This window comes from Ptychodera flava, assembly GCF_041260155.1.
Source record: "Ptychodera flava strain L36383 chromosome 3 unlocalized genomic scaffold, AS_Pfla_20210202 Scaffold_27__1_contigs__length_13241970_pilon, whole genome shotgun sequence".
Lineage (NCBI taxonomy): Eukaryota > Metazoa > Hemichordata > Enteropneusta > Ptychoderidae > Ptychodera > Ptychodera flava.
Genome location: NW_027248281.1, coordinates 3,495,831 through 3,507,957, shown reverse-complemented (window position 1 = coordinate 3,507,957; position 12,127 = coordinate 3,495,831). Strand labels below are relative to the sequence as shown.

At 38.5% G+C, this 12,127-nt stretch overlaps 1 protein-coding gene across 1 annotated transcript; it reads left to right on the top strand.

Annotated features, from left to right (window-relative positions):
- Positions 1 to 4,553: 4,553 nt before the first annotated feature.
- Positions 4,554 to 8,088, top strand: LOC139126459 (uncharacterized). Its single transcript, XM_070692515.1, has 5 exons — positions 4,554 to 4,700; positions 5,099 to 5,195; positions 6,423 to 6,733; positions 6,941 to 7,195; positions 8,032 to 8,088. Exons 1-5 carry the CDS (start codon positions 4,563 to 4,565, stop codon positions 8,086 to 8,088), a joined length of 858 nt encoding a protein of 285 aa, XP_070548616.1. The 5' UTR covers positions 4,554 to 4,562.
- Positions 8,089 to 12,127: the final 4,039 nt, after the last annotated feature.

Sequence of the window (12,127 nt, the reverse complement as noted above, 5' to 3'; positions counted from 1 at the left end):
AGTCGAACGGGCTCAGTCGACCATGGAGGCCACATATTGCAGCTACGTAGTGCGTGAGATGCAGACAGTTTCAAATTACGTGACCTTGGTTTTAGGGATCAGCTCTCACTTACAGAAAACAAATCTGCACTGAAGAGTAACGAAAACGAAACTTGAATCTGCTCTCTTGACGAATACATTTATCAAAATAAAACTTTGAAAGACTGCTGTGCTCAGTGAGCAAACATGTAAACAGGTAAAAGGGTTGCAGATGTACCGTACATGTGCGTATGCATTAGCAGATAAACACTAGCAGAGCAGTTGTTTGTGATCTCAGCTTGATAATAAAGAGCAGCAGCCAGCCATGCACATTGTAAATCACACAATCTTATCATCCTTATGCAAAGATTTTAATTTGGATTAGGTTGAGTGGAAAAATTCCAAATTCAAAGATGTTTTCTAGATGGCCAAATCTACAGAATAGACTAAAGTATTCTCACATTTCTTCTGCGACATTTCAGATTTGGTAATAGTCCTTCATTTTAACAAGATGTAGTTCATGTTTGAATCTGTTTTTTCCCTCTTTGAATTCCTTCATATGGCCAAACTCTTGCTCTCTGTTACAAATTTGGTACAATTATTAGAAATTTAGGGCAAGTAATTTTCCTCTTGGGCAAGTAAAAATGAAATTCACGTGTCCCACATTTAGTAAGTTTGAAAAATGTTTTCAAGGCCTGCAGTACGGGTTGACTTTTTGTGATGTGTACTCACCATATTTTCAAGAATTTATAAATTAGAATGAGTATGTGGCAATGACAAAATGTTGTATTATACCAATCACATGATGTGTTAAACTGCCACCAGATTTTTCATAATTGCCACCTGATTTTATATCCGGTGGCAAACTTTTGCCACAAGAAATAAAAAAGTATTTCTATCCCTGATATAGACTCATGGGGAAAATTGCATATTTAAAAGTTACAAAGCTTAAACCTGTCAGTTTGTGTCAATTTTAAGTGATTTTTAAAACAAAATTATAATATAAGGGGTAGGGATAATGTTTCCCGTTCTGCCTTGAACCATGAATTATGAAACCATATAATGTTATACTGTTTGAAAGCTCTGAAATAGGCCTTTCCAAACATGTATAGTTTTATTGGGAAAAGTTGCATATTTGAAAGTTACAAAGCTTAAGCCTTTCAGTTTGTGTCAATTTTAAGTGTTTTTGAACAATATGCACAAAACAGTTAGTCCGTTGGCCAGGTATCGAAATCATCCCCTCTAAGGCATTTTACCCACTATGATTTTCTGTTAGCTAGTATTCTCAGCTGTCATAATCTGCTTATTTTCCATTTAACTGATGGTGTGTAAGAGTGTAACGACTTGTTTGTGAAGGGCTGTCACGCCCTCAGTAGTAAAATAGGAATGGGTTAGGGGTAACATATTTACCCCTAGTCGGAAAAAACCCCCAAAAAGTACCATAAACAATACATTCTTAGAAAGCCCAGATAATTCCCTTACCTTTGGTATACAACTAAATGGGGATAAATCGATATTCAAACATCGATTAGATTTTATATCGTCCATGAAATGTAAATTGTAAAATTTGCTTAATTTCAAACCCAATAATTAAGTTCTTGTTCCTCCAAACAATTTTTACAAGGTATTTATATATTATTTGAAAGAACTTAATGCAATAGAGAAGTAAAAAAAAACATTAAAAGTGTGTATCTTGAGATTTATGGGGTGCGTCGATTGTTTTCCTAATATATGGTATGCCGTACATCCCTCTATAATATACATTTAAGGGATAGTTTTATGGGTAAGTTTCCTCTCTTTCCAAACGCAGCGAATAAGGAAGCCACATAAATATCTTTAGGGTCAATGCTTGAAGATACCATTCCCACCGGCATGATCGAATCAGAGAGTCTAGATTGATCTAACTTTCGAGCTAGATCAGCCATCAGCAGCTGAGAAAAAATAAGTCAACATAATCATCAGAGTCAAGTGAGCTAGACAACGGCTTCACACATTATACTCCACAGTGAGGATATTCTTACACAATTCAAAAAAAATAAACGTTCAAAAGCTTCGTTAAGGCATTGTTCGCGATCCCAGGGACGGGCATGGCTGGTTGCGTCGTGGCAAATGCAAAATATTAGTCATACTGATCAAGGTGTAATCAAGTAATAGTTTATTTATTGATTGGGAAAATCCTAATCCTGATAGTAATGATGGAATATAAACTTTGTGAAAAGTTGAGAAAATTTGCAACTTCTTTGATTTGTATGTTTTACATTGCATGTTGTACAGTACTGCATGAACTACATGAACAGTTCATACATTGGGCAAGTATTCTGTGCTGTTCTTTCATAGTTAGGTCCCCGCAGTCCGAGATAAGTCTTTCTATAGTGTCAACCATTCTCTTCGATTACTGTAATCTACTCCAATAAATTCCCACTTAACTCATTTGTATGATTACAGGGAAGCCTAAGCCTATCTCTTACAATCTAAGATTTGAGATATTTGACAACAACATGTATGCAATTTTCATAGTTTTCATAGGCCTAAATAACACACAGAAGAAAGTCATACTCATGTTTTGTCCAATTGAAAGTCAATTTTCACCGAAACAAGTAGAGGTGGCCACCTGTAGGCCAAATGAGAATTAATATCAGCAAAGATGGATATTAATTAAGCCTTTCCCATTTCGGATCCCAGTTACTCATACAACCAAGAGTATCGAATGTGTTGAAACCTAAGTGGTCCCTATTCAGTACCACGCAGCCTACAGGTACACCCCAAAGAATACTTACCAGGCCAAAATACCGAGTGTTGAATTCCTTCAAAAGTGGCAACACCTGGAAAGACACTGCGGCAACAAATTTATCACCCTGATCTCTAACTATTTACCTCTACACCCAATAAAGCACCGGGACTCAAGACAGTTGTGCATCACAAACTTAAGAGAGCGATCGAATACACTCGCTTAACAGAACGCAGGATGGATGCTGCAAAGACGATTCTTCAAATAGGCAAAAAGAGGCTAAAACAACACAAACATTCACAGCAACGACGATAGGTCGGGTTTTCTTCCTATACTACGGTACAAAACCAAACCAAAGGGTCTTTCAAAGGCCACCAGCACTTTCCCGCTCGAACTGGACTGGAATCATGATCAGTGCCAAGTTTGGTTGGGCCAGAGTAACATAGACAGAGTAGCACACTTGCATGCCTTTTGTTCCATGGTCGTCTCGGTAGACTATTGGCTTTTCATATTAAAATGAGCTCCAAAGGTGTTAAACTTTTTGGAGGTTTTGTTTGTGGTTGATGATTACACGAGATTATGCGAAAATACGACGAGATGGCATCGTACTGCCAGTCGCGTAGCAACCATATTTACTTTGTGAGCTCTCAGGCCAGAAACACTGCTTCACGCCAATCAAAACATAACACGGCAGCAGTTTCATAACATCTCCTTCCTTGACGCACCACAGGCGACCCATTAAGTATTACTGAGTTTTTCACAGTTTTCTCTATCATTTTCTCTTCTTTCTTCATGCTCTCAATGATCACAGTAAATAAAATAAATGGTTATATAACCTAACCTAGACTCTGTGACTCTTTATTTATTTTACACTCCATTACAAGGACGTATATCTCTCATACACACATGTTGAGATTAATTAGTCAACACAACTAATTATGCTAATCCGTGGACTTATCAGAGGTTAGTCAACATCGGAAAAGATAGTGATGTTAATGAAAAAGGGGTACATCAGCTCAAGAAATGGAGCTTGTGGAAATAATCCTGACTTGTTATTACTTTGGGATGAACAAAAGAAAATGCTACAGACGAAAGGTGCAACTGGGAGGAGATGGCATCCTAAGTAAGTGTCAATCTTTTAGTCTTTATGTCAGTCTACGGCCCAAGTACAGTTTACACAGAATGGCTACCTAATTATAAACCCAACACAAAGTTCGTTTCGCACTTTTTATTAGCAAAATCCTGATAAAACAAAGTTAGCGTTAGGTACTTCATAGTATTATGTTAGGTAAGGTAAAATATTTGTTATAGGCATACAGATCAACTGACTTCAATTTTTGGAACAGGCATTTTGACATGTTTTCCACTCAAACAACCCCCTACTCCATGCTGGTACAGCTTTGACACCAGCCTATATTTGGTTGTCTGATTTGTATGAAAACACTAACAGTGTATCACTGTGTGGTATACAGGGATTGTCATATTTTATTTTTACTTTTCAGCTGTTCATATATCATATGCAGTGTTTGCTGACATACAAAAATTGGACACAAGCCAGCAGAGCAGGGTTGTCAGAGCCCTGGAGGGTTTTTCTAAAGTATTATTTTACTCTGTTGTGTGATAGTAATGATAGGAATACATTTTGCTTTATTTAATTTTCTGCTCACACCAAAATGTTAAAGTCAGAACATTAGTTTCATGAATTTTTCCCCATATATATCCGGATGTGTCTGTCGATATGGATGAGGATTCCTCGTGCGTATGAGGAATTAAAGAGAAGTGGGATGCTGATTTTACCATCGGGAGACTTCTAAGTATGTATAAAAATTGCGTTGATCAGAATCCTGGATTAAATGATGCAGTACTTGAATGGATGGTACGGGAAGCTGACAATACATGTCTACCAATTGAAGGCAGAAATGGAGGAATAGTACTGGATGAAATGGCAATTCAGGTTTGATACCTTCCTAACATTTAGCATGGATAAATGTGCATTTTTTGTACTATAGTTGACTTCACCTCAAAGCATTTTTCTAAATGACTGACTGTGATACTCTGTACTACCATCTTATTACCTTGGCTACACTATCACAATAATCAGTCAGAAACAGAATAATTAGTCAGAAACAGTGGCACTTGGTGATCTTCATGTAACTGCCATACCTCACAACTTGTCGACTGTAAATGAGTTCTAATTCCTTATGTTTGCAGGCATTAGGACAATTAGCTATAATTTAATAAGAAAAACTCAATAATATTAATACAGTCTGTGCAGCCTGTGACTGTAGTTGAGTAACATGGTGAAGCAGAGTTATTCTAATCTGTTTTATTCGTACACTTTCTCTGTTGCAGGAAGATTTGCAAATAAAGTTTACTGCTGAAGGAGCAGAAGTGGTTGGACTTGTTTGTCTTGGAGATGAAAATGATGATATGCAGACGATAATATCAGGTAATTATTAATAAAAAAGTGAGGCCAACTGTAACCCTAAAAGCACCATTAGCTATATCAATTTGTAGTATTTTTATTGTAATAATTTTAAACCAAAAGTAACTAAGGAAACATTTAAGTCTGGCCACAGAAAGTTTCAATGCACTACCGTCAACACAGAACTTGGCTCTTAACACAAGAATCATTTTTGGCTGCCACCAGTCTTTACACATGTGTACAAGGAGTTTTGTGACCTGCCACTGTTTGAAATGTAATTATTACTGAGGTACTTCGGCTGAATGACTTAGAATTAAATACATATCTTGAGAGATTGGATGGTGCTTTTGCATTATCAAAATACAGAAAAGATGCAGCTACTGGAGCTTTAATATGCCATGTCACTATATATTAGGACATTCACTTCTCTACATTTTTTAGGGCAAGAGGGGGCACATCCCCTCTCAAGCTCTCCCCTTGTTATCGGCGACATTTACTAGCCGCTTGATATTCTCTTTCAGCCTATTGTTAAAAAACTTACGAAAGCACTGAATATGTACATGGTTCTAGCTTGTTAATGATTTGCTTTGACTTCTTGGGTTAAGTTAAAGGCAGAAGGGGGCAAAGCTATGCCTGCGTTCATTGTGTAAGTGGACATCGAACAGGCACACACTCCAGAAAAAAGCCACATTTTAGCTTTTCCAGCCTTAAAAACACAGATAGACTGCCAAGCGGTCAGCGCGAAGCTGCAACTGACCAAACTCAGTGGTTATATTCAAATTTTAACGTGTCTGGAAGAGGATTTTTTAGGAAATTTGAGTGTTGGTGGTGGGGAATCATGACCGTTGGCGATTTGAACCGACCGTAATCAAACTCTTGTATAAACTCAGTTTGTGGGATAAACAAAAGGCACCAAAAGGTTGAGATCAGTTTGTGTAATTATGTTATAGAAATCAAATTTCTTACTGGCTAGTGTTTGACTGGGAGGAGAATCCCACTAATACGAGAACCTGGGATTGAAAATTGCGGCTTTAAGGTTAGAATACAATGGTATTGAAAGTATAAACTCACACCCACTACGTAGGATTGAAAATTGCGGCTTTAAGGTTAGAAATACAATGGTATTGAAAGTATAAACTCAAATACACTACGTAGGTGTGTCCATCAATCAAATTAATAGAGTAAACATATTTCTTCGTAATTAATATGGTATATCTAATTCTGATAATGCATATCGGTTTACTTTTTTAGGAGAGGATACCACTGTCACAGCAACCCATGTGCTTCAAATGGTCTTCCTGGGTAATACAGGATTCAGATTTCCAATTGCTCACTGGCCAACAAGGGAAGTGGATCCAGCTACGTTATACACACAGTTTTGGAATTCTGTAAAGTGGTTGCGGAAAGGGGGTTTTCATGTAACCTTCTGTTGCTTGGATGGGGGACAGGCAAACCGTTCCTTTGTCCAACTGCATTTTAAGGGGAAGGATCCTGTGAGGGAGAAATTCACAACTCTAAACCTGTACACTCATGAACCTATGATTTTCTACATGGATCCCTGGGTAGGTGCCATTATTGTCTATAAAATGTTAGGTTAAAAGATGCATTTTTGACATTATTTAACAACAGACCTGTGAGATATTGAAATACATTTTGTAGTGATACAAAAAATTCCTTTAATCAGCTAGAATATAAGTTTAAACCAACTTAAAGTTAAAAGTAGAGCAAGTTAATGATATTTTGGTCACAATGTCATTTTAATGTTTCAGCACAACTTCAAAAAAATTCGAAATGGAATTGAGAAAAGTTCGGAGACTGGCAGGTCGACACGGACCCTTCAGCAAGGCAATGGCAAAATTCTTTGGAAGTACTGGAAAGATGCCTTCAGATTTGACCAGGATAAACACAGTCTCCCTCTGCATCACAGGTTAACACCGGAACATTTTGATCTAGGCCCTGCATCTCGGATGCGCAACCATTTGGCTGAGGATGTGTTGAATAGAGACATGTTATATTTAATGAAGGTAGGAATGCAAGACTAGTCTAGCCATACTGCATGTGATTTTCTATTGCACTATGTTTCAAATAGGCCGGGGGGGGGGGGGCTGGCTGGCTCAGACATGCATTAGCCAATATTGTTAAAATTTGGCAAAAGGCTAATGTGTCATGACATATAAGCAAACCTGACTTTTGTCACATACAATTTCATTCTTTGAGCCCCAACTCAGACCCAGTAATTGAATTTCTTTTAAATGTAGCACAAGGCCATTGTATCATGATGTTCATGTGGGCACCTATGTATTTAGGTCATGATATGATTCAAAATGGCTACCGGGCAGTCATTTTGTTTGATAATTTTCATCTGCAGAACCTTAAGTAATACAGCCATGAGCTACTGTAATTTTGTTCAAAGATGGTACAGGGTTATTGTGTCATGACATGTACACACTCATTATGTTTGTTTCAATATTTTGTAGCTTTGTTAAAATGACCACCAGGTGTCACTATGGTCACATTTTTTTCTTGTCAAAATGTAATACTTTGACACCCTGAATTAATTTCATCCAAACTGGTTAAAGGACCAATGTACTTGGACATGTATAATCATATGATTTCTTGACCCTTATCCACAATTGCTCTCCAGAAATTTTGCAATAAGTACAATTTACAATTATCTGTAAAAAGTCATCTTTTTTTAACAATTAACACCAAGTACCAGAGATGTAAACAACATCGAACTAGTGTGAACTCTGTCATCATTGATGACTTGTTTCAAACAATATCATTAAAATAATACCAAACAATGAAAGTTTGTGTCATATGTTTTGTAGTAATTTTGCTGATGTTGTTGATTCTAAAGGCGTTCAAGAAATACCGGGAGTGTGAGGGAGCATCAGACGCTGAATTGCAGGATTAAGATGCAGTTATTTTTTGCTCAGCAATACCAGCAAGCTAATTGCAAATTTCAAGGATTGGAACCCACTCCTTTCAACACATGACCCAAGACTGGTGGAAAATGACGAAATATTGGAATATTTCAGAAGATGGGAAAGAAGTGTCTATTCACTCTCTGGTTTGTCTGCTTCTGAAAAGAATAAGATGCTACTCTCCGACAAGGCTAGATTCGACATTAGCTCAATGTTGTTAGGTTTAAGGGAGATATGCAGTGCAAGTTTTTCAAAATATCCTGGGTGTGGGATTGTTGCTGCAAGGGCAAACAGCAATTTGGTCGAGAATATCTTCTGCCAACAACGAGGTAAAAATGGCCAAAATAACAACCCTTCTTACTTGCAGTATGGCCCAGGTATCAATGCAATATGTTTGGGGCAATCAGCAAGTACCACAAAATGTAATTCTGGAAAAGTAGAACAATTTTCTTTTTTTAAGCCTTCCACTTTACAAGGGAAGAAAAGAAAACAGAGAGAACATGATTGATGAGGAACTGTGTTTATTACTGTCTGACAGTAAATATAGAAAATTAAACAACTATTCTGGCATTGCATGGAATCTTACTTGTACTAGACAGTAACAAAAGGCTGTTTATTTTGTAAATAATAAAGAGGTGTTTTACAGTTTCTGTGCGAAACCATGCCAAAGTCAGATTTAAATTTGTAAAAGTTACTTTTTTGCCATTTCAAAGTGCTGCTTTGCAACGTCCTGGACGGAGCTTATGGAAATACAAATGTAATATTACAGGTCTGATGAGCATCACTGCCTTTTTACTGTAGACCATAATGGTTGTAAATATGTTTTTTCCATGTGTTTTTAGGCTTTGAAATAATTAGTCAGTGTGACTCATCATTTTGTATTGATTAAAACAATTTGCAGTAGCTATGTAGACAATCACCTTAATCTTTACAGCAGTGACTGATCAGTTAACATGAGATGTAATACGTTGCATAGTTTCAGTCAACAGTAGGCAAATTTCTTTGCCGTGAAATACAAGAATTATTTCCATGTACAAAACCTTTCGAAATTGCCCAATACTAAGTATTTACAGTAAACTGATGTATTGGTTTGGAGTCATTCAAAGCATGAACAGTTAGATATTCTCTATACAGTGAGACTTGTCAAGGACACAGACATTTTCAAATATACAAAATCAATGTCAAAGTTTTCAAAATTTCACTGTCCGCTCCATTATAATAATCAAAACGTGGTAACAAATGTATGAAAATTGGTTGCAATAAAATATTTTCAGTATCTCCTGCAAAATATTTTGGTGCTACAATGAAGACATCTATCAAACCTTGATTTCATAGCATTTTGATAAGTAGCAGTGTTCACCACAGCTTAGAAAAACAGAGGGATGACCAGTTTACATAATAATGCATAATTTGCATATTCTTTTGTTGTAGAAATGTATTCCTGTGGAGAACCCTTAGTTATGGAGAGAAAAGAATTTTGACTAATTTTGACTAATAACCCAAAAATGAATTTTGTAACAAGTTGAACATATAAGAAAGATATCACCCTTCTATGCATTAAACTCAATTTTGAGAAAAAATGGACAAGTAGTTTCAGAGAATATTCTTTACCAAATATGTAGAAAATTCTTCCCGAAATTTGGTAAAACTCAAGATATCTTCACCATCTCACGATAAACAGGATCTCAAACAAACTCTAAAGAAATGATCGCTTTCATAACCTATATATTACCTTATTTTCTGTTACCTCATTTGGGCATGGATCCAGCAAGTTACCGCTACAAAACTGAACATGCAGTAGTGCCATGTGTTTGTACCCAGTGATTTAATTACACTCTATTCGGTTTTGGCATTCTTTCACAGGATTTGATTCTGTTCACTAAAATATCATTGAGTTTGTCCTTGCTGTATCGCTGAACGAACCGTAAATCATACAAGCCGAAAAAGGTTCTTATTTCATCTTTTGTGTACAAACGGGATGTGAAGTATTTTGGATTCTCTACAACTTTGGCATAGACTGCTGCATGTGAATTGCCTTTATTTTCGCTACAGTCTTCCTTGATTTTGTCGATGCACATCTTGGTTTTCTTTTCAGAAGACTTTTGATCCCGCTGCATCACCTTTCTTCTGTGGGCTTCAGTTTTCTTTAATTTAAGTGCGCATCTTTGCTGTTGTACAAACTGGGCAGCACCCATATTGACATAATGATGTATTATGTCTGCCAAAATCTCGCGTATGAGGACCAGACCTTCTGCGGTGAACTGTCCATCCCGAAAAAGACTAGCGTCTTCTGGTGGAGCCATTATTGAAATGAACTGTTCCCTTAAAGAAGTGTTCCTCAATAATTCACTACGAACCCAGATCAGTAGATTGGCTTTGTGAGTGTTGAAGTTGCTGTTGCTCATAAGCATTATGCGCTCCTTCTCCAGAGCAACATAAAATTCAAATGCTGCATCGGAGATGTGGAGGAGGCCTCCTCGCCGGTACTGTTTGGTGAACAATAATACTTGTTTTATTGTAGTTTAAATGGGCCGGGTTCGAGGCTGTGAGTGGGACGGTCTCCGGACGAGGCTACCTAATAGTTAATCAGAATTGGCTTCGACCTCAGAGCGTTCACATGTGGATAACCTTTGTCCACAAAGCTATTGTTCCCGCCAACGAATAGCAACAATGTCAGACAAAGCACAAAGTTTCCGCGAATGGTGTGAGGCAGCAGGCCTAACGGAGGATACACATGACGTGCTAACTACACAAGGCATCCCATCAACCGATGTCCTGAAGCGGCTCAACAATCAAGACATCATCGGACTTAAACTGCCTATAGGCCAACGCGGACTGCTCCGCTGGGCATGGAACAACTTAGACGCAAAACCGGCAAAACAACAGGCACCTCAAGACCAACCTACACACGGGACAGAAACAACAGGGGCGACTACAAAGTCCCTCGCCAAAGATGAAGAGCTGAACAAACTCCTCGAAGCTTTCAGCAACGACGCGCTAAAAGACATTGTATCGGACCAGCGCACCACATCCCAAAATCTAACGAAGGATGAGCGTAAACCATTACTGATTCCGGACCATATAACCACAAAGACTGCTTCGCTGGACTCTTCCGACGAGACGGAACTAGCAGCGGAAGGGGACATGAAGCTAGTTATGCGGACCGCCAAGCGTAGACCGAAACCTGACCAAGTTTCCCTTCCTCAGTGGATATCAGCCACCACGCCCGAATCTTAAAGACGTTGATTAACCGCGGCATGTCCACGAAGGACACATTGGCGTACCTCGATCACACAATTAACATCGGGGATTACGCGCAATCTTTTACGACATCATCAGTTTTATCGTATGATCACGAGTATCGCAAGAAACAGGCGACGGACTCAATCACATGGGGTTCCGTGGACCTCCATTTATCACTGTATCACCTTGATAAACGACAGGCAAACAGAAATACAACCCAAAAAAACACTACGAAGGACACTGCGCGCCGCAACTTTGTCACACGAGAAACCGAAATCTGCTTTGATTTCCAAAAACCAGCCGGCTGCAACCGCACTTCCTGCCGTTTCGCGCACGTGTGCATAGAGGACGGCTGCCGCAAAGACCACCCACAACACCGCCACAATTCGCTGCTCAGCCAAGAACTGGGTGGTCAAGCCTAGCATAAGGTAGCTAGCCCTCTGACTGATTGCCTGGAAAAATGGGAAAACGAACTCAAATACGACATGGATCGCGACTTCATTCTAAACGGCATAAAATACGGTTTCGACATCATCGACCCTGGCACCCCCCTTCAAAAAGTGGAACGATCGAACTATGCATCATGCACCGATCCAGCTTACTGCGAGGCGGTTGAACAACAAATTTTACACGAGATATCAGCAGGAAATTACAAGATCACGAACAGTAAACCGCACATTATAAGCAGCCTCGGTGCTATACCCAAGAAACAATCAAACAAGGTTAGACTCATTCACGATTGCAGCCAACCTACCGGCAAAAGCGTGAACTCATATGCATCTACAA

Coding starts and splice junctions, on each gene's coding strand:
- LOC139126459 (XM_070692515.1), top strand. CDS start 4,563: ATGTATAAAAATTGCGTTGATCAGAATCCTGGATTAAATGATGCAGTA. Junction 6,734..6,940: donor TTTTCTACATGGATCCCTGG/GTAGGTGCCATT, acceptor TTAATGTTTCAG/CACAACTTCAAAAAAATTCG. Junction 7,196..8,031: donor ACATGTTATATTTAATGAAG/GTAGGAATGCAA, acceptor TTGATTCTAAAG/GCGTTCAAGAAATACCGGGA.